Source organism: Mustela nigripes, chromosome 13 (genome assembly GCF_022355385.1).
Source record: "Mustela nigripes isolate SB6536 chromosome 13, MUSNIG.SB6536, whole genome shotgun sequence".
NCBI lineage: Eukaryota > Metazoa > Chordata > Mammalia > Carnivora > Mustelidae > Mustela > Mustela nigripes.
The window spans coordinates 30,480,376-30,507,002 of NC_081569.1; the positions used below are offsets into that span (position 1 = coordinate 30,480,376).

The 26,627-nt window shown below is 41.7% G+C and overlaps 2 protein-coding genes across 6 annotated transcripts in view; one reads left to right on the forward strand and one right to left on the reverse strand.

Annotated features, from left to right (window-relative positions):
• NPTN (neuroplastin) overlaps nt 1-4,050 on the forward strand; it is a 70,245-nt gene extending 66,195 nt beyond the window's left edge. Inside the window, exons 7-9 of one of the 3 annotated variants that reach the window (XM_059371867.1) lie at nt 1,587-1,608; nt 2,411-2,485; nt 3,033-4,050. In XM_059371867.1, coding sequence (XP_059227850.1) covers nt 1,587-1,608; nt 2,411-2,471 — 83 coding nt within the window. In that variant the 3' untranslated portion in view covers nt 2,472-2,485; nt 3,033-4,050. The remainder of the gene's footprint in view (nt 1-1,586; nt 1,609-2,410; nt 2,486-3,032) is intronic. The other 2 variants (XM_059371869.1, XM_059371868.1) reach the window with 2 other exon arrangements.
• The window catches only part of REC114 (REC114 meiotic recombination protein), a 103,064-nt gene continuing 80,486 nt past the window's right edge, over nt 4,050-26,627 (reverse strand). Inside the window, exons 3-6 of one of the 3 annotated variants that reach the window (XM_059371872.1) lie at nt 20,172-20,255; nt 12,550-12,759; nt 7,398-7,469; nt 4,050-4,498 (exon numbers count right to left, since the gene is read on the reverse strand). In XM_059371872.1, coding sequence (XP_059227855.1) covers nt 4,334-4,498; nt 7,398-7,469; nt 12,550-12,759; nt 20,172-20,255 — 531 coding nt within the window. In that variant the 3' untranslated portion in view covers nt 4,050-4,333. Of the gene's footprint in view, nt 4,499-7,379; nt 7,470-12,549; nt 12,760-20,171; nt 20,256-26,627 lie in introns of all 3 variants that reach the window. The other 2 variants (XM_059371871.1, XM_059371873.1) reach the window with 2 other exon arrangements.

Sequence of the window (26,627 nt, forward strand, 5' to 3'; positions counted from 1 at the left end):
CTGGGTCTTTTCCTTTAAGTTCCTGAAGTGCTTAGTTCCTGGCATGTAGCTGAGCTGGCTTGGCCTGGATGCTGAGCGCGTAGGGCATTGTGGTGCCAGTGGACGTAGGCTGGGCTTGTGTCTCAGTCTTGGTTTGTCCCGTATATCTCCACTGCGTACACGGCACACAGCTGTCTTGGGTGTCCTTGAGTCTTAGTTTGTTCTCTGTACCTGGTCGAGAGTGTACTGTTGTTTGTAGTAGAGCCTTGTGGACACTGGTGTGTCGCTAGCCTGTTGTTCTGGCTGACAAGTCACTGGTTTGTGGTTAGTTTGTTTTCGTTTTTGTTTTTGTTTTTCAATCTTTTTTTGCTCCAGTCACTGTGTGTGCTGGCAGTGGCTTTGCCTCTCCGTTGCCTCAAAGGAACAGGTGGAGCAATGTCTCCCTGTGACAGACATTACTCCTGACGTGTGCTCCTGCAGATGCCTACACGGAGACTGTGACCTCCATAACTGCTTCATGTGCACCAAGCCCCCTTGTGGAATCCTGCTGAGAGTTTTTCTGGAAGCCTTCAGTGAAATCAAACTGTTCTGAATCATTTAGTCTACCTGACTTACGTAAAACAGAAAGAAACTGAGAGCACTTACTGTTCCCTCCCGTTTGTGGGCCTCTTTAAAACAAACATTCCATGTATGTACATCTCTGCCTAAAGGGGACCAAGTTGCCCTCAGTCCACAAACAGGAAAGAAAAACTTAAAAATCACAATCGTGAAATACCAATTTAAGAAGGCTTCTAAACTCAGAGAATCTAAGCTTTTTGGTTAAAAAAAAAAAAAAAAGAAAGAAAAAGAAAAATCTCATGGCTCATCTGGATTTCGGTTCTGGTTTTGACCAGGGCTCAAGAGTTGAGCCTGTCTTTCTGTCTGAAGTCTTTTCTAGAGGGATGTCACCACTATTCAGCTCTCCCTGGTGTGTCATGGAACATCTGGTACCCATACACTTGTTGCGGGCATAGCCCAGCCGGGCTAACCCAGTATTAGGTTGAACTATTGTGGCTTCCTCTTCCTCAGTCTTTTCTCCAGATGAAAGACTCTCCTAAAGATTACAGAAGAGCAAGAGCAGTGTCCTTTGGGGAAGTGAGGATGTGTGGCTAATGTATAGAACATACACATCCATCTACCTTGCAGGATTGAGCCAAAACTGTGCACGCATTCACCCCAAGAAAACAAACAGCAGGATTTTACAACTGAAATGTTGGTTTGTCTTCTCATCTATTTAAGAGTGAACCACTGGAACTTGGGGACAAGATGAGTATAATAATATTGCAGCCTATCTGTCCGCTACAGTTGCAGTTTTTCATGACAAGCATTCAAAGTGTTAACTAAAACCATTGAAACAACATACCTGTCATTAAAAACTTGAATCTAGAAGTAATAACTCCATGAGTGTTTTTGCACCTCCAGATGGAATGGCCTTGAATAAATGCTATGAATAGCCATGTTTGCCACTTGCCATTTGCTGTTCTGTTAGTTCTTATGTAGAGTCTCACGATTTTCTCCTTTCTTCTCCTGTCTCTCAATGGATTATTAAAAATCTGAATACCTCACAGATGATGAACCAGCTGGACCAATGTAAGTAATTTATTGGACATTGATTCAGTAGTTTATTTTATATTTGCAGTGTAATCCAATGGAGTAGCAAAGGTTGTGGACAACCAGTGAGTGGAAGTGAGTGTTGTAGTGTAGACCTCGCTAGCCGCACAGTTGGGGCTGACCGACCATTTTATTCCCAGGACAGGCAGTATAATTTTGTTTTTTTCTAACAATATAAAGTGGAATGCCATGCAGGAATAAAGGTTTGCGCATCCTGTATGCTCAAATTGAGAATGCGGGGGGGGCAATCACCAGTATGTATCAGAGACTTCCAGTCTTGTTCATCTCAAGTGGAACTATAGCACAGGTAAGCTGCCAGGCTCCCTCAACAGTTGCGTGTGTCCGAAGGAGACGGTACTGCGGGCTCTGAATCTGTCCGAGATAAGCAGAACCTCCTAGAGTTGCAGACTAAGGAGTGACAGGCAAACTGCCCAAATTGGTTAAGTGCCAGAGAGCACAGCACTGCCCATATGTGATCATCTTTTATTTGAGGAGAGACTGTGGTGTTCAGTAGAGAAGAAACTACAGTTTTTACCTTTATAGTAATTATAGTCCATAAATCAGAGGGAAAGGTACCTGAAAATTGTATTGTGGGAGTCAAAAGGATTACTCGAAGATCTGTAGGCACTTTATGGAGTGTTCTTATGCATTAGTGTGCAGTAAAATTTCTTCTTACACCAGGGATGGTAGTAAGTGAAAGAATCCCTGTATTTCCATGTGTTATAATTTCAAGAGTTGCTACTTTGAGTTTAACTTTTGTAATGCAATTTTTCCTCCAAAGGAAAACCAACTCTACCAACAATCACAAAGATAAAAACTTGCGCCAGAGAAACACAAATTAAATACTGCTTATAATGTAAGTATGGCCTTCTTTAGAAGTTTTAAAAATTATATTCCAATGAGTATGCCTCTGTTGACCTTGCTACAGATTCTTCAGTAGTTGGCATCACGTTGTGGGATCTTGGTAGTTCATTTCCGAGCAGCCAATACTGATGGAACAAGTTCTTTCTCTGTCCTTCGTCCAGTGCAGCCACTGGAAAGGAACATTTTCAGCTGTGTTGTTCCACACATCTCTATAAGTGCCATTTCAGAGTATATGTGGTGTTTTAAAAAGACACTGCACCACTATTTAACCATATCTTTAAAAAGAGGTAAAACTTGTCCCCTTGTGTGGATTATTCCCAGAGGCCAGTTAATTCCACTTTGCTTGTGAGGGCCAGGCAGGAACAGTGGCCGGCACAGCTGGGCTGCAGTGCCTTCCACGTAGGCACATGGAGATCAGAATTTCACACCCCATCCCTGAGCATGTGTCTGAACCAAAGCTTTGTTTGATGTGGCACTTGGTGTAGTCTTCAGTGATGGTGCATATTCCCTTTTAATTTCCACATACTGTCTCTTTACAGATCTTTAGGTTCCTGAAACTGGTGGCAACATGACCTGCTAAATTTTCTGCTTGGACCTCTTTGGTTCTCTCCCCTTTCAAGTGAGCAACACCACAACGACTGTCTAAAGCATGCCTTATTTAGCCTTTCCTGTAAGGGTGAACTAGTCAGGTTCATTTTAAACAATGCTTCAGTGTAGAAGGTGTAAACTATTTTGGGCTTGATGTGCTGTGAATGTTGCTTTTTCCCCCCTTTGTTAAAATATTTAAGTAGAAGTGAAAAGGTCCTCAGGATCGGATCGTGCATGCGCCATTTTTTACTTAATGCAGCTGTTAAATTGGCAAAGCTCTAAATTGCACTGCTGCCATCTAGTGAAAACATTTTTGTAAAGTACAGCAAAACCTACAGATATATACAGTATATAAATATATATATATATATTTATATTTTTGGGGGTGGGAGAAATCCAAAATAAAATAAATGCTTGTTTCATTTTTTAGCTGCTGATATTCATTCCTTATTGTATGTTGTCAGATGAGGAAATTGTGCAGTTCTGGTACATAAAGATGAGTAATATAAACTGAAATCTGTAGTTCTAAGGGCTTAACCTGTGACTTTGGTAAGAAGCTGGAACGCTCCACTGATTGGATATATTGAATTGCAGTATATATGTATGATTGCTTTTTAAGTGATTCTTTTTTGTTAAACCATGTAAATTCTTAAATCCTTTTGCACTGATGTGTTGAACCTTATTGTACATTCAATTAAGGCAAACTTTTATAATTTACCTTTTGTTTTCAATGACCTTGAAATGTTCTCGCATGGTATTCTATGCAACTCGTTCTCCTCCGGGGTTGACACTGTATTTTTCACATTGCTTTAACGGTTGAGTGTAGATTTTCTCGCCCGGCAGGGTTCTCATGCGGTGTGTAACCATAGATGCATGTACTTGTGTTTTGTGTTGAAGTGCAATGATGTATAAAAAAGTGGATTCACCTGTTTTTAAAAATAAAACATTGATAAAAGGTGTTCGGAATAATATTCTTTTTTTTTAAATATTTTATTTATTTATTTGACAGAGAGAGAGATCACAAGCAGGCAGAGAGGCAGGCAGAGAGAGAGAGGAGGAAGCAGGCTCCCTGCTGAGCAGAGAGCCTGATGCGGGACTCGATCCCAGGACCCTGAGATCATGACCTGAGCCGAAGGCAGAGGCTTTAACCCACTGAGCCACCCAGGTGCCCCCGGAATAATATTCTTTATTCTTGTATCTAATCTTAGGAGGAAGCACTTTTTCAGTGCTTTCAGCTTCCTTTGTTGGAGTGTTAATTTCTCAACCCTGTCAGCTTTTTGAGTTCCTTTTCCACCTCTTCCACAAACGCGGGAAAATTCTGATCCATGAGGCACAAGCGTAGAAAGGGGCCTAACTCTTCTGCGTCCCACGCAGATTGTTCGCAGACCGGGAGCCGCTCCCCTGACACCAGGAGAGACTGTGGGGATTTCAGAAGAGTAGTTTATTAGAGAGTATAGCCAAAAGCAACAGCCTGAATAGAACACAGAAAAACTTTGCTTTAAGGAAGTATTAGGGAAACATACACCAAAAATTAGTGTTTAATAGATTTATAGGGTTCCTTTATATGATGTTTCTAAATATACATAGGAAGTGATATCAACTTGTATCCCTATTTCAAATGTATTAATGAAATGATTTACAAAGTTAAGATCCTGTTTCAGTCCACAAAATGTGCTGACATTTTGTGGACTGATAAAGTTGTCAGTGAATGAAATGCATGAGCTTTGTTCAGCTTTCCCAGACCTCATAGATGAATGGGTGTGAGCAGTTCACCGTGTGGGAAGTGGGTTTTGAATGTAATTAAAGTCACAAACTGACCATCCAAAGGACATAATTAACTCTCATGTCTCTTTCCAGTCTTACTCGTGAAGTTGGACAGGGAGAGGAACATGAAACTGTCACCACAATCAAGAAACAGGACCTTTCCATACCACTCCCCAGCCCAGAAAATGTCTTCATACCACCTCCACTCTCGTAGTCAAACATTTAACCCCTGGCAAACCACTCATCTCTTTTCCATACCTTGTAGCTTTGCCTTTTCCAAAATGTCACAGATGAGGTCCTACAGTGTCAAGCAAGTTTGTCACTTGATGGATTACCATCTGTCTTTGGTAACTTGCAGTGTTTTAAAACCAGGTGAGTAAGTTGCCACTATTTTGATATGAGAGTTCAAATTAAAGTCTACTGGACCTGGCAGTCTGGATGGTGCGGTGACATTGGAGTCCATAGCATCACGCGAGACTGTGGGCTCTAGCTCTGTGGTGTTCCCTCTGCGCTTGCTGCTTTGACTCCTAACACTCCTAGGTGAGTGGTTTTATCACTACTAACTCAGTCATAGAACTATGAAGACTTATTTATCCCTTTCTATGGATGGCATGGTTTGGTGTATGTGGATACAACTGATGTTTCCCTAGACACGATCTGTAATAGACATTTACTTTTCTAAATTCAAACTAACTTCTCAGACTCTGCTTCAGGAGAGAACGTGAAAGTAACACGGAGCCCTGCTCTCCAGTGAGAGCCACTGTTAAGAGGTTAGTGTATCTCCTTCCAACTTTTGTTTGTATTCAGGACAAGAAAATCAACCATGCTGCTTTGTAGCCTTTTAAAAAGACTTACTGTACTGCTAATATTGTTCCATGGCAAGAGACAGGGATATGTGTCACTTTTATCAGCTGCATTTTTATCCCATTTATGGTTATGCCACACTTAAAACCACTTAGTGTCCTATTAGTCAACATTTATGTTGTTTCTGATCTTCTATCTGTGCTCAACACTGTGAAGGGCATCCTTATATGCATGTTTATGTAGTTGAAATGGAATTACAGGTAACAAGACAGAACATAAAATTTGATCTATATGGCTACAACGATTTCTAAAAGTGTTACCCACTTAGACCTTCATGGAATGACTTGTCTAGAAGTTTAGAGCAAACGAATAACCTGTCTGAGCGACCAGCCTGGTGCTCTCTCTTTGTACCTGCTTCCATAATATGTAAATATGCAAATACTTACATATGTATAGTTACTATGTAAATAAATTGGGCTAAGATACACCTTTTATAGCAACTGACATTTCCTGAAGAAGGGTATCACACCTGCCGTTTCCATGGTTTTTTTGGTGTGGCTCTCCTGTCCTCAGCCTCTCATTCAGTTACCCTCTAGCCACAATGCAAATAGGAGGCTATATACTGGGGCACTATGTAGCCTGATCTGCCGCTGGACAGAGGCATTTAGGTTTGTGTTTGGTTTTGATTTTGGTTTTGTGATAGTTGCTTGAGTTATTAAAAGGAATAGACATGAATTCTTAGTCTTCTTTCCTCTTAAGTTTTTTAGTTCTATGACTGTCCAGGTTAGTTCTATGACTGAGTTAGTGGTGATAAGCCAGACGGAGAAAACACCAGTGTTTTCTGTTTCATACCACTGTTAGCACAGTTCAATAAATACATTTAAAAAGAAAGACGGGCGCCTGGGTGGCTCAGTCAGGAAATGTCCGACTCTTGGTTTTGGCTCAGGTCATGATGTCAGGGTCCTGGGATCCAGCCTGACACTGCTCTGCGCTTAGCGTGGAGTCTGCTTGAGATTCATTCTCTCCCTCTTCCCATCCCCTACCTCATACGTGCTCTAAAATAAATTAAAAAAAAAAAATTATCCTTGCATACTGATGATTTCCATGCAGAATTGTATGAAAGTCAGAAGCTGTTAGCCTGACCGTGTGCTGTCCAGCACAGCAGGGAAACACAGTGGGGAGATAGGTCTCCAGGAGCTTCCAGCTGAGTAGGCATCAAGTGACCCCGAATTTGAATGAACAGATTTTGTGGAATTCTTTGGTAATAGCAAACTGCAAGGGGAGGGAGGAATGTCTGAAAGCTAGTCTGTGCGAACAAGGTTGAATCCTCCTGGGTTTCCACACATCCTTAGCTGAGATCGCAGCACCGGAAGTTTGTCCCTACAGAAACCACCATCTGATTCCAAATTCATATTGATATTTGTCTTAGACTAGTTCTCAAATTTCATGTCCAAAATTAAGTGGAAGCACTTCCCTCTACTCTTCCTTTTGGGGAGGTGGTAATTAAATCTGTTATCTCCCACACTGAACCGCTAAGGCCACAGGCACAGCCCACCCTGCCGGCCTTTCCCCAGAGACCGCTCTTCCATCAGCCCAAGAGCCCCCGCTCAGCACCAGCTTCCACACTGGCATCTTAGCTTACTCTTCCACAAGGGGTAACCGCTGGGAAGCAGATTCCTCAGGATCACTGTTTTCATGACCAAGGAAAACAACAGGAAAATAGGCTCTACCTGAGCTAACCGACTCACTGAGATCCTTCCTCCGGAAACACTCGTGCTGGCCGGTCCACATGGCTGCGGCTTCTCTGGCTTCTGGGGTGGCTGCAAGGACATGGCTGCAGTTAGGGGACGAGCTGAATGTAATCACAAATGCCACCAGCCATCACAGGAGTGGCAGCATGTCTGCTTGTGTAAAAATAGTGTCAGTAAAGGGCGTCAAGTCATGACGCATGGAGTCTGCCTGGTTCAAGCTAGGCGAGGGAGTACAGAGTACAGTTTCAGTCTGAGGCTCCCTGCCTTGTGCCTGGTATGTGTTCCTCAGTGTCTGCTACTAGGCTTTTAGGACTTCCCACTGTCCAGCACCACCGTGCGCTCCAGGCTTTGGAGGCCTAGCTCATGCCCACAAGCTCATCCCATAGGGCAGGCGACCTGCCCAGCTTCTGGTAATGATTTGTTCCTTTCTGAGAGTTATGACTCAAGCAATACATCATCACAGCAGAAGAGCAAACCGGGCAGGGGGGGGGGGGGGCGCAGCGCGGGCGGGGGGGGGACACCGTGTAATTTCAAGATAACCATATGCTTTTAATAAGACTTAAAATCTTTTTAGATATTCTAAGAGAATGCGTTCTTCTGAGTAAAATAACAAGGTATCTTCATTCAACAATGTCTGTCCTACTAGACACTGGGGTGAGAAAGGGAAAGGGCCACAGAGAACAGGGCAGAGGTCCAGCCCTCAAGAACCTACAGCCCAGTGAGAACCCAACAAGTGAAACAGTGATTATAATGCAACCCAAGCGGTGTTGGAATGGAAGCAGGTCTAAGACTTCAGGCTCTTGGTGGGGGGTGAGCTAAAGGGAGGCTCTATGCTAGGTAGGAAGTAGGAGATGCTCCAGAATCTGTGCATTTCACAAGAATCTACAATGTGAGGAGACTGTTCGGGTAGAATACGGGATGTGTTCCAGGCAAATAAAATCCACACAGGGTAGGAGACGGCCCGAGGCCCGAAAGGCTTGGAAGGCTGCTTCTACCTAAAAGCACTGTTTCCAATGCCCTGCCCCCTCCTTCCTAGTCATACACCTGCAGGTCCACCTAGGCTCAGGCCACCTGTGGCTGTTGCACACAGGCGTGCCCACCTGAGGTGTGAGCTGGTGGTGCCTCTGTCATGCTATATCAGTATGTTCTGGCCGCCAGAAGTCGGGGGTGCCAGATTTTGTCTCCTCCTATGTGGTAGCTGACCATCACTGGTCAGTATGTATTCAGAAAAAAAGTACAGCTGGAAGCATCAAAATGGAATGTAGGGTGACAGGACGTAAGGAACAAAGAGAAAACTAGTCAAGAATACTAAAAATGACAAAAAGGTTAAGGGACTCAAATGAATCAGAAGTCCATAGGTAAAGCCCCTTTCTCTATTCAGTTTCCTCATGTGTGAAAATAAAAGACTCTCATGCCTGGCATGGCACGCCTGGCTGTGGTATGTGATGCTTTCCTAGGATATGTACCAGCTCAGCTCACATGTTCCTCAGACAGCTGGGACAGACATCAACCAAATGTGGTGTCGCATAAACACTGAACAGTAGCCAAGTGTGAGGGTAGCACCTGAGGCAAGTAGGGTGGCTCGGGTTTAGACTGTCCTCCACTCAAGTGTGTAGACTTAGAAGATTCTGCGCACACAGTAACTTGCTGTTTGCTTCTTCCAGACTTGTTTTGACAAAGGAGAGTTCACCAGCAACTACCATGCTCTTTCCTGTGCCCCTCTCTTCGGGGTGGGCTGGGTTGGCTTAGAAACTCTCAGGTTGAGAAACAGTTAAGCCACAGTTAGCAAAATTACAAGGCTGAGGTAAAGTAAAAACAAAATTCTCTGGGAAATGGACTCAGGAGCTTGAAGTAGAAAGACATGTAATTAATCTCTATCTGCAAAGAAGATAACTATTTCAGACCCCCCCAAATATATATATGTATATGCATGTGCATATATATATATATGTGTGTATATACACATACACATATACATACATATACATGTGTGTATGTAGTTCTTAGGAAGATGACGCACCTGAATACAAGAGAGCAGCATGATGACTAGAACTTGGCCACAGCTTGCAACTCTTTAAGATGGATTCTGAGAACGGGAACATGGTACCACATTTGCACAGCAGCAGCTATGGGCAAACGGAATGTTTTGCCATAAGGAAGACTAGAATGTTCTAGACAGTGCTTCACGATATCTACACTGTGGCAAATTAACCCAGTGGTTTTATCTTGTCTTCTGCTCTGCAGCTTCAGACACTGCATTTTATTATGGCCCCTTTGGAGTTGTGATCCTGGCTAACTAACTGGCACCTGAACTTGTCCATCTGCAAGGGAACGATCTGGGTGGGTAACAGTACTGACAGTGAAGGTCATGAGTAACATTGTTTAGATGTTTGCCAGGTGTTCTACTACATCTGTGTGTGTATATATACATATACATACATAAACACAGACCATTTCCATCTTGCCATGTTACAGATGAGGTTCAGGGACTCCTACGAGATCACACAGCCACTAATAGGGTCAAGATTCCAGTTCCATTTTGATGCCACAGCCTGTGGTCTTTGCACAACATCACATATAACACCAAACTACAGTTTGGAAAAGTACCTGAAGACAGAATCAAGAAAAGAGATGAAAAATTTCTAGCCACTTTGCGGATACTTCTACCTAGATACTTGGGACTAGCCTTCAAAATCGGAGCGGTAGAGCCTCCATCTGCTTCTGTAGTTCACAACCCTCTGCCTGTGTTTGCTATTCCATGCTATAGCCTCAGTTTATCTTCTTCTATTCAGATAATTGTGTAGCCTGATTAATTTCTAGCCTGATGCATCTTCGTTGCCCTTTATAAGGCATTCTAGACTACCCAAATTCTAGGAGCCTATCTGCTTCCTGTCCCATCCCATGCCCTGGGTACCATAATCTGAACTGCATAATGGATCAATGAAATTTACAAAAGAAGATATTCTATTTAGGGGGCAAAGGATCATGAGCAATAAAGTACTAAATAATAGACCACTCCATCCCATTTAGAGGGAAAGGATTCTTAATACAGTGGGAGCTGATGTGGCAAAATGCCTGAAACTAGATCCAGGGTTTGTAAGAAATGGAGCTTTAGCATGAAGACATCTTCTCAAAGAAGGTCAGACACAAACAAACGAAGGGAAAGAATTCTAATACAAAATCTTACTTGGCAAACTAAGCACATTCAAGAGGAAGTCAGCACTTGTTCAAAGAAAAAGACCTTACGAAAAATAATGTAAATTTATGTTCACCTTACATAAATTCTGAACCAGAAACTTGGTGGCAAAACAGCAACCACAGGGGCGCCTGGGTGGCTCAGTGAGTTAAGCCGCTGCCTTCAGCTCAGGTCATGATCTCAGGGTCCTGGGATCGAGTCCCACATCGGGCTCTCTGCTCAGTGGGGAGCCTGCTTCCCTCTCTCTCTCTCTGCCTGCCTCTCTGCCTACTTGTGATCTATCTCTGTCAAATGAATAAATAAAATCTTTAAAAAAAAAAAAAGAGGAACAACAAACCATCTCAGTCCAGTGGTTTAAGGGCTCCTACAGGATGAAGGAAAGAAAGTCAGGTTTGGAAAATAATTTCTCAAAGCAGAAAATTAAAAACTCAGCTTGAAACTGGAATTTCATCTCAAGAGCACAGGTAGATGCTTATGCTAACAACATTTGGGATCAGGCCAATGAAATGCTAGAAAATGTCTTTTTTCCAGGAGAAATTCTGAAACAGTGATCCTCCAACTTACGATTCCAAGACCCCTTTACACACAGATAAATTATTGAGGCCTTCAGACAGCCTCTGTTTTGGTTATATATTTCTGATCTGTTAAAAATGGAAATAATAATTAAAAATACTGAGTCATTTTAAAAAAATAAACCCATTATATGTTCTTAGAAATGTCTTTATGAAAAAAAAAAAACTATTTCCTAAAACAAAAATGTCATGATTTTGCAAATCTCTGGAATGTCTTGCTTAATGGAAGACAGCTGGACTCTCCTATCTCATTCAATCTGTTGCTCTGGAGAGGTACATGAGGAAACTCTGGCTTGACACAGCTATTTAGGTGGAAAAGGCAGAAGTATCCTAAAACACCCTTTTCAGATAATGGTGGATATTCTTTGATAGAACATTAAAACTCAACAAAAGATAGGTTCTTAAAAGTCAGTTGTAACAGAGAGTCTGAAATCATAGCAATGAACTTGTTACACTTTCTGTTATTAAAACCACGGGACTATTGTGTACACGTTGACCAGATCTCTATCCATGCATGATTTTGGAGCATCGTGGCTTGGTCGCTTGGAAAATACTGGTTCACCGGACTATACAGGTCTTCCAAAATGTTGAAACTTTTTGTCATATAATTATAGCTAAAAAAAAGAAACACACCCATGTTCACAAGTAGCACTATCAGAGAAGTTGGCTGGGTCGGGAACTGTGACAGTCCAGCAGCAGATACAAGTTTTTCCAAGATTCCAGTCTTCGCTTGAGAAGCTTATTTCATCACTGTCGATAAATACTATTAGTCTTTTTCCTATAATGACAGACTCACTTCATTTGAGAAAATGCCCACCAAATACCAGGTTCACTTGGGTGGTGAACCTGGGCTGTGGCAGTCTGTCCGCTGTTTCCAGTGCTAACAGCGCTCCAGAGGCGCTCTGGAAGTGGGGCTGGTTCAGGGCGCAGAGGGGCAGCTCAGGACTGTGCTGACTCCCTGCACGGTCTGATGTCACTGCCTTGATCTGTGCTAAGGTGACAGTAGCTTTGCTCCATTCTTTTGTCAGGTAATGCAGATACAACAATGAAAAGGGCAAATGATGTCATATTATTATAAAAACAAGGATGACTTTATAGGCCCCTGAAAAGGGTCTCAGGGAAGAGTCCAGGGACCATACGTTGAGGACCACGTCTACAGTGACACCTAGAACACAGCCGGGACTCCTGGCTGCTCTAATTTCTAGGATGTGAGGTAGCTACAGTGACGATCAACCTTCAATTTAAGTAAGTCACTTAACCTTAGGTACCTTTTAACCTACAAACCAGACAGACTCAACAAATTCCACTGTGATTTTGCCCCCACTCCTCAAAAGAATACCTTGTCAGGTTTCTCCCAAAGCCAACACACTTGCCTACTTACCCCCTGCTGCAGGGGCACATGCTGCACACAGTCCCCTCGGCTTTCACCCGCCGTCAGTGGGCCGGGACTCGGTGGGAGCTCCTGGCCCACTGGGTCGGGCACCTGCACCGGCACGTACTGGGCCAGCTTCTGCACACAGCTGCAGCAGTGTTCCAGCGCCTGCTCCTTGGACCCTCCACTAAACTGCACCCGGAACATCCGGCTCTTGTTCTGTGGGACAAATCCAAAGTTAGCCTTAGTCACCCTTGTCATACACTTCCTTACTGTGCCGTCTTCTAGGGAGTGCTGCCCTTTGCTTGCAGGGGACAGGTGTGGACAAAGGATTAATTACTCTAGATTGTTCTTGTGGGTAGAGAAAAGCCAGTAATTTCCTTTCTTCCCCCTTTGGGGAGCCACTCCTACTAAATTCATCTCCTTCAGGGAACGGACACCAGCAGGAATGGAAACGCCCATATCATGAAGACCAGGAAAGTCACAACTGATTGCAGTAAAAGATCAGTGTTTTGTCTTACTTTGGAATAAAGATTTCATAGCTTCTTATTTCTTAGGTGGAAAATCAGTGATGGCTCAACAAAATTTTTCTAAACCTAAGTATATAAAAGAGCAAACCAGGGAGATGGCACATTCAACCAGTGAAGCTGACCAACAAGACAGGGGAACAGGAGACAGGCAGATGCGAAGAGTGAGTGCATTGCACAGTTGTAATCTGCAGGGCTCTAGATCCAGAATGAAGCTAGACTACACACAGATCCCGTGTTGCCTCTCATCGGCTGTATGAGTTCTTCCATTCCTTGGCAGATCAGCTAATGTGGGAGAGATGCAGTTAATGTTGTAAAAGTTTGACAACTACATCAAACTTATTTGATTGTAAGTTTAAAAATAGAACTGTATTGTAATAGTAACAACAAAAATAAACCCATTATTTTAGTAGAAGTAGCTTCCTGTTTTGGTAGTCTAGTATTCTGCCTAGTTTAGAGGGGCTGATACGTACCAGACAGGGGTATGTACGGTGTGCCTTTGTTCAGGTCCTTCTTTAAAGTTATCCAGATGCTAACTTAGCAGAGTGACAGTACTTTCTATTTATTAAATACATGAATCACTGCTGATGGGAGAATGTTTCCAACCACAGCTAACAAAATCCTTTTGAGTTCCTACAGGCAAAAATCCCTTGGTTTGTCTGTTCCCAATTGGTACAATTTAAATTTTTTAGATAAAGCCATTAGGCAAAACCACATGATTACATTACAGAAAAGTCTGGGCATGTCTAAGTGATGAGGAGGTATTGTGTTTAGAAGAATGGATACTGCTCGGGATGCCTGGGTGGCTCAGTTGGTTAAGCAGCTGCCTTCGGTTCAGGTCATGATGCTGGCGACGTGGGATTGAATCCCACATTGTGCTCCTTGCTCGGCAGGGAGCCTGCTTCGCCCTCTGCCTCTGCCTGCCACTCTGTCTGCCTGTGCTTGCTCTCTCTCTCTCTGATTAATAAATAAATAAAATCTTAAAAAAAAAAAAAAAAGAATGGACACTGCTTCCACTTGACTGCCACTGTTGGGTTCTCTTCATTTTGTAATTCATTTAATCTTTTTCCTAAGTGTAAAATAATCCATTATCACTACCCTTACAACAATGAAAAAATACGAAAAGGGAATACTCTAATATATACTTATCTTAGAACATATACACGCACTTATCCATCGTGGGTTATGTATTACAGGGATATGTTGGACTATACTACTGTATAATAATAAAGAACATAAATCTAGAAGTTTAGGGGCACCTGGGTGGCTCAGTGGGTTAAGCCTCTGCCTTCAGCTCAGGTCATGATCCCAGGGTCCTGGGATCGAGCCCCACATCAGGCTCTCTGCTGAGCAGGGAGCTTGCACCCCCCACCCCCGCCTGCCTCTCTTCCTGCTTGTGATTTCTAATAAATAAATAAAATCTTAAAAAAAAAAAAGTTCATTGTTCTTAATAACTGAAGAGTAGTCCTTTATTTATCTGGCCCCCTAATGACAAACATTTAAGTTATTTACAGCCTTTTGTCCTATTATAAACAACAGAGCTGTGGTAGGCATTCTTCTACAAATTCGGTATTTTGGTACCATGCCTAACTGCTCCGAACAAGATACTATCAGTTTATGCCCACTGTGCCCTCCACACTGGAGATTCTTACTCTTTTAAACTTTTTTTACTCTACTAGGTTAAGACAGACTTTTTATTGTAGAATTTCATTTCTTTGATTACAAATAAGGTCGAATACTTCTACTTATTAGTCCCCTGTATTTTTCTTTTCTGGATTGCATATTCATTTCCTTAGATATTTTTCTCTCAGATGAATAATCCCCAAATTGTCAAGAGAAAATAAAAGCTGATTTTCCCTGAGGAAGGAGAAAGACCTGATAAGAGACCTATACATTCCATTTTCGGTAATTCTAGGAGTCTTTTTTGTGAAATTGAGCTGCTTTCCTGTTTACAATTAATAAGCCGTTTCTAGCTTACCCTAAACTCTATATGAAGACCTCTGTATTAGCTATTCCCATTCCGACTCTGTAATTATCAAATCTTTGACAAGCAATCACATTAAAAATTGTACCTCGGGGCTGGACAAAAGGCTATGTACAGAAACAGACAATTATTAAGTGCATCAGCAGGGCAACGATCTCATACCAATTATGTAGGTTTAGAGCTATCTGTATGTGAGTGTGCATAAGGAGGAGTCTGGACAGTTAGGGTTTCTTTAGAATGCAGTTCCAAGAATGATGGGGTAAGCTGTACGGGTGACAGCCTAACTGAAGCCTTGCTCCAAGTTTGCTTCTGTAAAATTCTCAGAGAGAATTTGAGCTTATCATCTGAAGCCAGAAATATCACCTCAGTGCATGCAGACCCAAGATAAAACTGAGGTGCATCAGGAAAAAATGTGACAATGAGCTACATCGCCATCCTATGTCCTCAATGCCATGGGGTGCCACGAAGGAAAAGCTGCCACCAGGTTAACAAAAAGGACTCCTGGGTTGAAAATCTTGATAAGACTTATTCTTATGCCATAATTAAAAGTGAGAAAGGGCTCCTTGTGGTGAAATGAAAAGTTTTCAAGTATATGCCAACAGCCATGAGCTGGCCTAAATATACAGTCTATCATCTAAGAAGATTAGCGCAAAATGACTATGTTTTAAGTGATGGTTTACATGTTGGGTTGTTCTCCCCTACTTCAGAACGCTTAATTTCAAGTTATTACAATAAGCAGAAAACTCCCTTCACACAGACGCCTTAAGGAAACAAAAGTAAAGGCTAAGGGCTTGTCTCTGGACACTGATCATGTACTCACAAGAAAATCAGGCTCTACCTTCTGGGAGGCATTGTGCTCAGTAAATTCTGACTCACAGGTATGAAGAGCATCTGCGTTTGGCGATTGTCATACAAGCTCTCTGGCTGATGTCATACAGTACCAGCACACATGTAAGACGTGGGTCTAGTTAGCGCTACATGGGAGGAGAGCCAAGGAGACACAAGGCCTCATCAACCTGCTGGGTTTTCCTGCTGGTTTTAGATTCCTTGCCCAGACCTGTTTGTATAAAGTTTCTCATCACCACTAGGACCCCCAACCAAAGCAGTTTTCCCCACCACTGGTAGAGAATTCCTCTGCCATAGAAAAGGAAGGAGAGGGGAGTACACAAGAAAGGACTGAATGAGTGAAGGGGCTTCAACACGTTCTTTGATTTTTTACTTTGCAACCAAGATGCAATACTCCAAAATCATGAAAACAGGATTCAGTGAGTTCCTGGGGGTAAAGAGGAGAGTGGTTTGTTCATTCCTTTAAACCAAACTCCCTGCAGATAGGTAACTAAATGTTGACTGCTAGCCGATTAACCTGGAGCATTTATATCAGAATTACTGGAAAAAAAAAAAAAGAAGAAGCAGCAGCCCAATTTGCAAATAAGCAGAACTTAATCTGCTTATTTCATCCAGAGAGAAAAGAAATACAATCTTTTATTTACCCACAGGATTTAAGCTATATTTAATTGCTGTTAACAGAATGAAAACTTTATTTTCAAAACACTTCTTCCATTTGCTAACTTAATGGTGTTTGTTACACAACACTTGGTTAACTAAAAGTTATCCAAGGCAAGAAACACCAGAGATACCCTTTTCTAGATAAGGCCAAAAAAAGAATCTGTTGGTTCAGTATTATTATACCAAGCCAACAGATCACAAAAAGGGGGTCAGGCGGGGGGGGGGGGGAAGACATGATCTTGAAAAGGTATCAAAAATATTTTGATAAATCAATTTAATATGTAATCCTGATAAAAGTATTAGTAAATAAAATTTAACTGGAAGACTATCTCCCTTACATGGTAAAGAATATCTGATCAACAGCTAGAAATGTTCTTAACGTCTAAACACAACTGTCCATTCAAGTCAACAAGAGGTCAAGGATGATGGTATAACCACAGAATTTGTGTTCTGAAAGGTCTAGGTAATTCAGTAAGATGAGAAAAGTATAAGTATATATATAAGTGTAAACTATTGGGAAAAATAAAATTGTCATTGTAGATTATAAATCACTTTCCTAGAAATTAAAAAATTAACAAATCAGAGTTAATAAAAGTTTGGTTGGAAGCCAAATTTCAACTAATTCAGAAAAAGTCTAATAATAAGCAGCTAGAAATCTCTTTGGGATAAAGAATACCATTCACAGTAACAGTGGGCAAAAGGATCTTAACCTTAAATATTTCTAAAATCTACATCTATATGACTTATACACATATATATAAATCACATAAATATATATATGTGTGTATATACATATATATATATAGGGAGGTGATTCACAGAACAAATACAGATGGCTAACAAATACACAAAAAGGTTCATTCCCATTAGTTACTGAAGAAATGCAAATTAAAGGAAGATGTTCCTTTCTGCCAATCAGACTGGAAGCTAGCTTTAAAATTTAAATTATATCCACCTATTGGAAAGAATTTGGATAAATGAGCATTCTTAAATTCACTAGTGCTATAGAAATGGGGTGACTTATAGAGAGGGCACTTTGACAAAATAAATACACATCCTTCCAGGACTCCTATCTCAAGAACCCTGTAAATAAATCCTTATGAAAATCAAAACATTTTTATAATAGTTGAAAACTTGGGAATTAGGTGAATCATGTTGAATGCAAACAATAAAATGCTATGCAGCCCTGAAGAATCACATTTTCAAAGACTAAACCCAAAGGTATAAATTATCTGTGCGACAGACACTGTTCACTGCCATGAGCAGACATATATGAGAGACTGAGAAAGCTAAATGCTCATTTTGCTAATGTCAGCAAATTGAGACAGGCCACATTACACTGTTCTGGTCCATGAGACTTAAGAAGACCTATTCTTTTGTGGGAAGTGGAAAGAAGCTGTACAGGAAAGTTTTGCTTTCCTTATGAAAGGGACAGAAGAAGAAGAAGCTGGTTTTCTTGAATAGAAATTCGGTCGAGCTACAGCAGCCATTCTGTAAATGCGAGGGAGAGGCCAGGGGAATTGCAAAGATGTTGACCTTGGAACTGTGAAATTGCTGAGCCGATGCTAGCAACTGCCTGTTTCTGGATTTGTCATCTAGTAAAAAAAAAATAAAATAAACCCTTCATTTTGGGGGCCATTATGCCTGGATTTTCTGTCACATGCATTTGAATGCTATCCTAACTGAAAGAATATATCATGTAAGAACTTCAAAATGTTAGTAATAATTATTTTGGAATGGTCAAGTTGCTTGGTTTTTATGTTGTTCTTCATAGTTCAAATTTTTAACAGTAATATATATCAGGAAAAAACTTAAAAACTTGGTGTAACTTTTATTTTTTTTTAAGATTTTATTTATTTATTTGACAGAGAGAGATCACAAGTAGGCAGAGAGGCAGGCAGAGAGAGAGAGAGGAGGAAGCAGGCTCCCTGCTGAGCAGAGAGTCCAATGCGGGACTTGATCCCAGGACCTTGAGATCATGACCCGAGCCGAAGGCAGCGACTTAACCCACTGAGCCACCCAGGCGCCATTGGTGTAACTTTTAAAAGACATATATAGTTGACTGCAGAATGAGAGGTGAGGGGTGCTGACCCCTGCACAGTTGAAAGCCCAAGTAAGACTTAATGACTCCCCCAAAACTTAGCTACTTGTAGCCTACTGTTGACAGGAAGCCTTATTGGTAACACGAACAGTCGATCAACCCACTTTGTATGTTACATCTATTATATACTGTATTCTTTTTTTTTTTTTTTTAAGATTTAGTTTATTTATTTGACAGAGAGATCACAAATAGGCAGAGAGGCAGGCAGAGAGAGGAGGAAGCAGGCTCCCTACCGAGCAGAGAGCCTGATGGTGGGGCTCAATCCCAGGCCCCTGGCATCATGACCTGAGCCGAAGGCAGAGGCTTTAACCCACTGAGCCACCCAGGCGCACCTATATACTGTATTCTTAAAATGAAGTAAACTAGAGAAAAGAGAATGTTAAGAAAATCAGTAGGAAGAGCAAATACATTTACAGTGTTGTACAGTATTTATTGGAAAAAAAAAATTCTGTGTATCTGCAGACCTGCGAGTTCCCTTTGGCAGTCTGGTGAAACCAGTGGACCACTTCTCAAAACATTTACAATCACATAAAATATATTAGATTATAAAGGAAACCAATTATCCTGAAGTAGGCTACTATAATATTAAAACACTAATTTGTGAACTAACAGTATATATGCTCATTAACATAGGCAATAAAAAGATCTAACAGCAGGCCTAATTACCACCATAATTCTGCGGCAGTGCTGAGCACGGCTGACATTGAAGCTCCCAGAAACAACCACGATGTGGTGAAATTAGCTGATTTCTATTGATGCAAAGATCTAATACGACTGTGTCTGATGCCAACATTCATAATGGAAGGAAATTATAAATTCCAATTAGAGGTCAGTGAAAATGCATGGTCTCCTGAATTCTTGAGGTACCCTTTGGAGGGTCTGTGGATCCCAGGCTAAGCCTTTTCCCTTAGATGCTCTGTTAGGTGCTCTTCCAATTCTCAGTCTATGAGCCCATGAAAAATTAGGATCTTTCACCTAAATTCCAATATTACCTACTTGGTGAATGTTAACAGATTGGTTTTTTTTATAGTTATTTCTGAAAGAAAATAATCCAGGTGATTAGACTGTATGTGTCTTTGATGAGAATCATTCTTGATGTTTAATGCAGTCAGAAAGCAAATAAAAGGGATTTTTTTTTACTATTAAAGAGGGAAAACGAAAAGACATTCTCAGTAAAGCATTCGAAAATAGTGAGACAAACAATGACATGTCCCGCGTCCCCCCAGCGTGTGCCTGGGGAATGGGGCACGGCTGGGCCGCCGCTGTGACAGATGGGCACTGACAGATCAGTCAAAGCCCTGGGTCCTCAGCAACATCCTCTGACTGACGGGCTGCTGCCTTTCTGCAGCCCGGGGTTCACATTCTGCTCAGAGGGCAAGTCTTTCAACATACGTGATCTTCCCAGTTCCATTTCACCTGCAAAGAGAAGCTCCCACACTCACCCTCCCTGTGCACACTTAGATGAGAAGGGTATGATCGTTCACTTAAAACAGTTGGCCACGGGGCCTCTTGCCTTTATTGTTGTTCCAAATAACAGACAATCCATGCGTCTCACAATCTTCAACCAGTTCTTGCTACCAACGAGTGAAAACCCTTCCTGAAACAAAACAATTAAGCACAATTAGCTATAGAAGCAAAAAGGGACAGGAAGAACAGCTCTGGAGCAGCTGCCTCCTATTAGAAAGTTGTACATTCATTCCAAAAGTAAGCACAATATAGAAACGGCTCAATTTCACCCACTGCCAAGGATGACCCTTCCAGTAAGTCCCTGAGCCCAGTGCTCTGCCTGCCTGACCCACAGTGAGAGTCTCAGCTTTCACGGCTTCACCTTTTCATATTGAAAATCAATGAAATACTAAAGGAAATGTCCACAGTCATAGCTGTTGTAAAATACATCTCTGGATTTGCCAAAATACAAGCTTATGTTCCTGAAAGCTAAGGGTTTCCAATATACTATTAGCTTGTCTGACAGATCTCAAACTACACAGTGAGAGTTCTCTTCGTGAGAATCTTATTTTGAGATTCCTATGAATGGAAAAATTGAAGCAACTTGTTTTTGGATGCTGAATGTCTCGTTCTTCACTTCAGTCTGGGGAAAAAAAAAAAAGAAAGGGAGAGAGGGCAGTAGAGGGCACACTAGCCTCAAAAGAGAGACAGCAGTTAGAGCCTAATGGTAGAAAGATGAACTGTCTGCAGCTTATTAATAATCAAGTAAACAGAATTGGCTGTTGAACCACTGTGTACACTCATAAGCTCCAATTATGTTGTCAGTGGATTTCCTGGTTTAGGAAGCCCGTGAAGTGAGAATGTGTTCAGTACTCAGTAAAACTGATCCTGGGAACCAAACCAAACTAAAGAGATGGAAAGGCTGTATGTACGGGAATCCTGCTTGCCTCCTGCCCACCTCCCTTGTCTCCCTTATACTGTTCATGCGCTGCAGCCAGGGGAGGCTGCTGAAGGGATCTGAGGAGGAATTGGAAAAAAAACTCCAATAATTAGAAAACAGAAGAAAATGTCATCCCTTATAAATACAAACCCTCCTGGCCTCTCTCTTCCTAAGTCTGTATACAGAGAAACCACAACTTCCAAAGAAATTTAGAGCCTGGGAAAACTGGATGTTAATTCCTCCGCATTTTCATTTAAAAAAGAAAAAGAGTCACTTCTAAAATGTTCATTGTAAGAGTTTTGTCATTAATACTGTTTTTTTTTTTAAATGAAAAAAGAAGTTAGGCAAACCATCTGTGATTTCTTCTTAAAACTCTCAGAATTGGCAAAAAAGAAATGCATTCACTATTAGATCTTCCAAACATGTGTGTAGCGTAAAATGTCAGTATGCAAGGACCCTGGCACTTCACACACATTACTGGCAGAAGCACACTGCTACAACTCTTTTTTTTTTTTTTTTAAACTTTTCAGACTATTTACTGTTTTATTTTTACCTTTAACCTTAAGGCAAAGACTAATGGGATATTTCAGTTTTCATATAATGCCAGGTAAGGTTTTTCCCATTTTTTAAATTTCAAAATACATTTAAGTTATTTAAAAATAATTTTCAAAATGACAGAATGGGCTGGAAAGAAGAAAATAAGGAGTACAGCATGGAAAATATGGCCACCAAGACATGAAAGTCCCCAAGAAGATGACCAGATAAGAGCAACTGATCTTCACATACATCAAAAGATACAAAGTCCTGATGTTGATGTTTAAGCCATTTTAGTGGTAAACCTGTCTTCACAACAAAGCTATTTAAAAGGGTACAACTCTTTTTTTTAAGTCGGCTCCCTGCTGGGCATGAACTCACACCCAGTGCAGGGCTTGAACCCACAATCCTGAGATCAAGACCTGAGTAGAGTCAGATGCTTAACCAATTGAGCCACCCAGGTGTCCCCAAACTGGTGCAATTCCTATAAAGGGTAATTTGTCAGGATCAACATTACAAGTTTAATACTCTTTAACCCGGCAACTCCCATCCTGGGAATTCATTTCACAGATCCACCTGCGCGTGTGTGAAGTGATGCAAGGCCAGGCTATGGATTTCCGCATTTTTAACAGTAAAAGACTAGAAACAAGTCAAGTATACATCAACAGTGGACTGGTTAAATAAAATATGGTACTCTTTACAGCAGTATCCAACTGTAAGAAATAATAAATGCTCTATATCAGTGCTATTTAGTAGAAATATAATTTGAGCCACATATAATTTTTAATTAATAGCCATATTTTAAAAATAAAAGTTGGTAAAATTTAAATATTTTGTTTAACTTCTATGTCAGAAATGTTATTTCTACATGTAACTGTTATTTCAAATTTAACACTGTAAAACATTAAGGTAGTATCAAAATAGAGAATGTAAACTAAGTCTGTGACCCCCATGTTATTGTACGCCAATACCGCATCTCAATTTGGAAACTATTTTTGATGGTTAAAGTGGAATGTCATTCCACCAAAATAACATTTAATGGGAACCTAAGTTACACTGCTTCCATTTTAAAATTCAACTTTAAACTAAATTTAAACTTCTGGCTTTCATCCCCCAGCCACATTTTGAGCGCCCAGTAGCCCTGCACGGCCAGCCTGTTGCTACCTTCTCAGGGCAGTTCTGTGTTGATCTCCATAGTATACTGTTCAGCCAAAAGCAAGCTACACAGCAATGCCCATAAGATGCCACCTTCTGTATAAGAAAGGGAGGACACATGCAATGTATATTCTTATTATTTGCTTGCATTTACGTTAAAGAGAAACTGGAATGATTAGTACACATGAGACTAATAAAAATAGCTATCTGTAGGGAGTGGGAGGAACAGTGCAAATGAGGGCAGGGGTTAGAGGAAGATCTTTTATTTTGTCTTTATGTTGCTTTGAGTTCTGAACCACATAAGCCTATCCCGCATATATATGGGAATCTCTGTGAAAACAAGATACCCATTCCACCATGGCAAAAACTCAAGGGAGAGGTGGAAGTGGGACCTAAAGAGATGGTAAGTCCATGGGAACTCTGTACTATCTTTACAACCCTTCCGCAAATCAAAAACTATTCTAGAATAAACAGCTGATTAAAAAAGAAATGAAATGAATGGCTTTTGGCCCTGGTCAGATCTCACGTCTTCCTGTCTCTGGTCCAGTTAGAGCTCTCTAGGACATCTCCACTGGACAGCGCAACAGATCTCACCATGTGAGCATGCCCGGCTGCATCCAGACAACTGTTCTCCAAACGCTGTCACTCCTGCGTGGTGCTGCCTTGGTGAATGGTGTCACACATCCTCCCCTGACACCCAGCCTATCACCAGGCATCATGCTCACCTCCTCCTTTCCTCACTCCTCCCTCAACACCATGAAATCTTCAAGTCTCAGAGATACCATCCCCAAAGAGCTTCTCCACCTGACCATTCCCCCCATGTTCACGGCCACTGCTCCATTAGACCCCCGCCAGTTGTCCCCAGAATCCCCGCACTATCCTTAGAACTAGTGCCCCTTCCTCCAGGCCTAATTTCTCCATCCATCTGTGCTACCACCAGAGCAGCCTTTATAAAACAAAAATCGGATGAAGTCACTCCCTTTCGATGCCACCATCTCATCTCTCCCTCACCCCTTGCAAGAAACACCTGCAGGATAGAGTTCAAATTCCTTGCTGCATATAAATATCTAACATTTGGCTTCTCTGCTTTTTATGCCTGATTATTTCCTTCGACGCTCATATAAACGCTGTATTAGAGCCATGTGAAACTCCCTGCAGTTCTGCAAATGTGCCATGCTCCTCACACCTGCATTTTCTTCTGCAGCTCATTCCTGAAATGGCTTCCTTTTTCACTGATTTTTGAAAACCCAGTTTATCCCAAACATCCCCCACAAGACAAAGCTGGCTGACCTCTCAGAATCTATGCTCTCACAGGATCTTGTACTTACCTCCTAACTGACTATATTTCACAGAGTGAGGAAGAACCCCTGGGCAGGCAAGGCAGGTTCTTGAATGTGTCTTATTACTCACCCAGCAACTAGCACAATGTTTAGCAAATGCTACTGGCTCTGCCCCAGTGGCCATTCCATTTAGGACTCTGTGCAGTGGCCACCTGGAGAAAGGTGTGGTCTCCTTCTTGGCAACATATTTTTTTTTTTAAGATTTTATTTATTTATTTGACAGAAAGCAAGAGAGCACAAGCAGGGGGAGCAGCAGAGGGAGGAGGCGGCTCCCTGCTGAGCAGGGAGCCCAGTGAAGGAACTCGAGGCAGGCTCCATTCCAGGCCCCTGCGATCACGACCCCAGCCAAAGGCAAATGCTTCACCAACTGAATCCCCCGGGCACACTTGACAGCATCTTATTTGAGACATGTTAGGGCTCTCTTCATCAATTTGTCCAAACCATTTTGCCTTCAAACTCTGTATATCTTTTCTCTGTTTGCCTAATTAACCTCTGATCACTGTTCATTTCATCCCTAATCTCACTTAGGTAAGCCTATTAGACCTCCCCACCGGCATCCTTCACAGTCGTCGTGCATCCGCAAGGCTTGTTTGCTTTAAGTCTGTTTTCCCCTTGACTGGAAGCCCCATGCAGGCAGGGGCTCTGATCATTTTGCTCCCTACTGAACATATGCCACCTATTACAGCGTTTGACCCTAGCAGCTGCTTCAATAAGTCGTCAGTGAATGCAAGAATGAAGCTCTTTATTAAAATTAACAGAGTATTTCAAGGCGGTACTTCTTGGGAACAATGAGGCCCATGCATTTATTACCTGTCCAACGATACAGAACATCTAACTTTTATTTGACTTATTTCAATCTTGTTGAAGATTCAAGAAGAGCTTTTTCATCCTAATACTTTGGGATTTAGTAAAGAAGTCTCTGTACCTAACCACTTGCCATTAATATATTCCGAGATTTTAATAATTCATCGCCCGGTCTCTGAAAATCCACCTCTTTGAATCTCCTCTAAGGCTTATCCATCTGGCAAATTCAGTTTAGCTCAGCTGATGGCTCCTCTCAGCAGCCTCTCCTGACTTGCTCAGAGAGACAAGCAGCCCTGTTCTGTGCACCTACATCAACTGTACCAGCTGCTACTGAAGACTCACTCACCATCCCTGGGCTCCTACTATGGATGAGCACTGTGCTACCGGTTAAAAAAAGACACAGAAGCCACCCAAGGGCAGGAAGAATTTAGTAGAGACATCCAAGGGCTCTCCCCCTCAGGACACTGTTCCCTCACCTGGTCAAAGTCATTGCTGCTGCTGAGAGTCTGCCATATCTCTTCAAAGTGATGGGATGGAAAATGGCTGGGAATTAACAGTACAAGGTAGAAAGAGAAAGAGAGTGGAATACTCTGGAAAATACCAAATTTACCATCAACTAAAAGGACAGGAGCCAAAAAGTTATGTCTGAGAGAGAGGCATGTGGAAGCTAAGGAGAATGAGACTTTCAAGTAGTAAACAGTTGAGGGTCTTAGGTAATGGACAGGGATGGAGTGAAAATAAGACCTATAAGATGCCCAGAATTCAGCAGGTGGGAGGTGCTACATGCTACTATGTCTGTGTACACGTCTGTCATTCTAACTCACTCTCCCTTCTAGATCCCACTTCACTGCAAACTCCATGAGAGCAAGAACTGTGGTGTACCCATCTTTGTATTTTGCATGTCTCTTGAATAAGAAAAGGAGTGCCATGGCTAAAGACAAGGGCAACAACAGCAAAAAGGAACTTCTGGGACTTCATCAATAGAAAGCGCTTTTGCACAGCAAAGGAAATAGTCAACAAAACCAAGAGGCAATTCACAGAATGGGACAAGATATATATCCAAGATCTATATAGAACTCATCCAACTCAACACCCAAAAAACAAATAATCCAGTCAAGAAATGGGCAGATGACTTGGACAGACACTTCTCCAAAGAAGACATATGAATAGCTAAAAGACACATGAAAAAATGTTCAACATCACTAGCCATTAGGGAAAATCAAATCAAGACCACACTGATATACCACTTTACACCAGTAAGAATGGCCAAAATTAACAAGACAGGAAACCATAAGTATTTGCAAAGATGAGGAGAAAGGGGACCCCTCTTATACTGTTGGTGGGAATGCAAGCTGGTACAGTCACTCTGGAAAACAGTATGGAGGTTCCTCAAGACATTAAAAACAGAGCTACCCTAGACCCAGCACTATTAAGTATTCACTGCAAAGATATAGATGTGAAAAGAAGGGGCAAGGGCACCCCATATTCAGAGCAGCAATGTCTATAACAGACAAACTGTAGAAGGAGCTAAGATGCCCTTCAACAGATGAATGGATAAAGATGTGGTTCATATATACACGGAATATTACTCAGCCATCAGAAAGGATGAATACCCACCATTTGCCTCGACCTGGATGGAACTGGAGGTGATTATGCTAAGTGAAATAAGTCAAGCAGAGAAAGACAATTATCATATGGTTTCACTCATATGTGGAACATAAGGCGTAGTGCAGAAGACCACAGGGGAAGG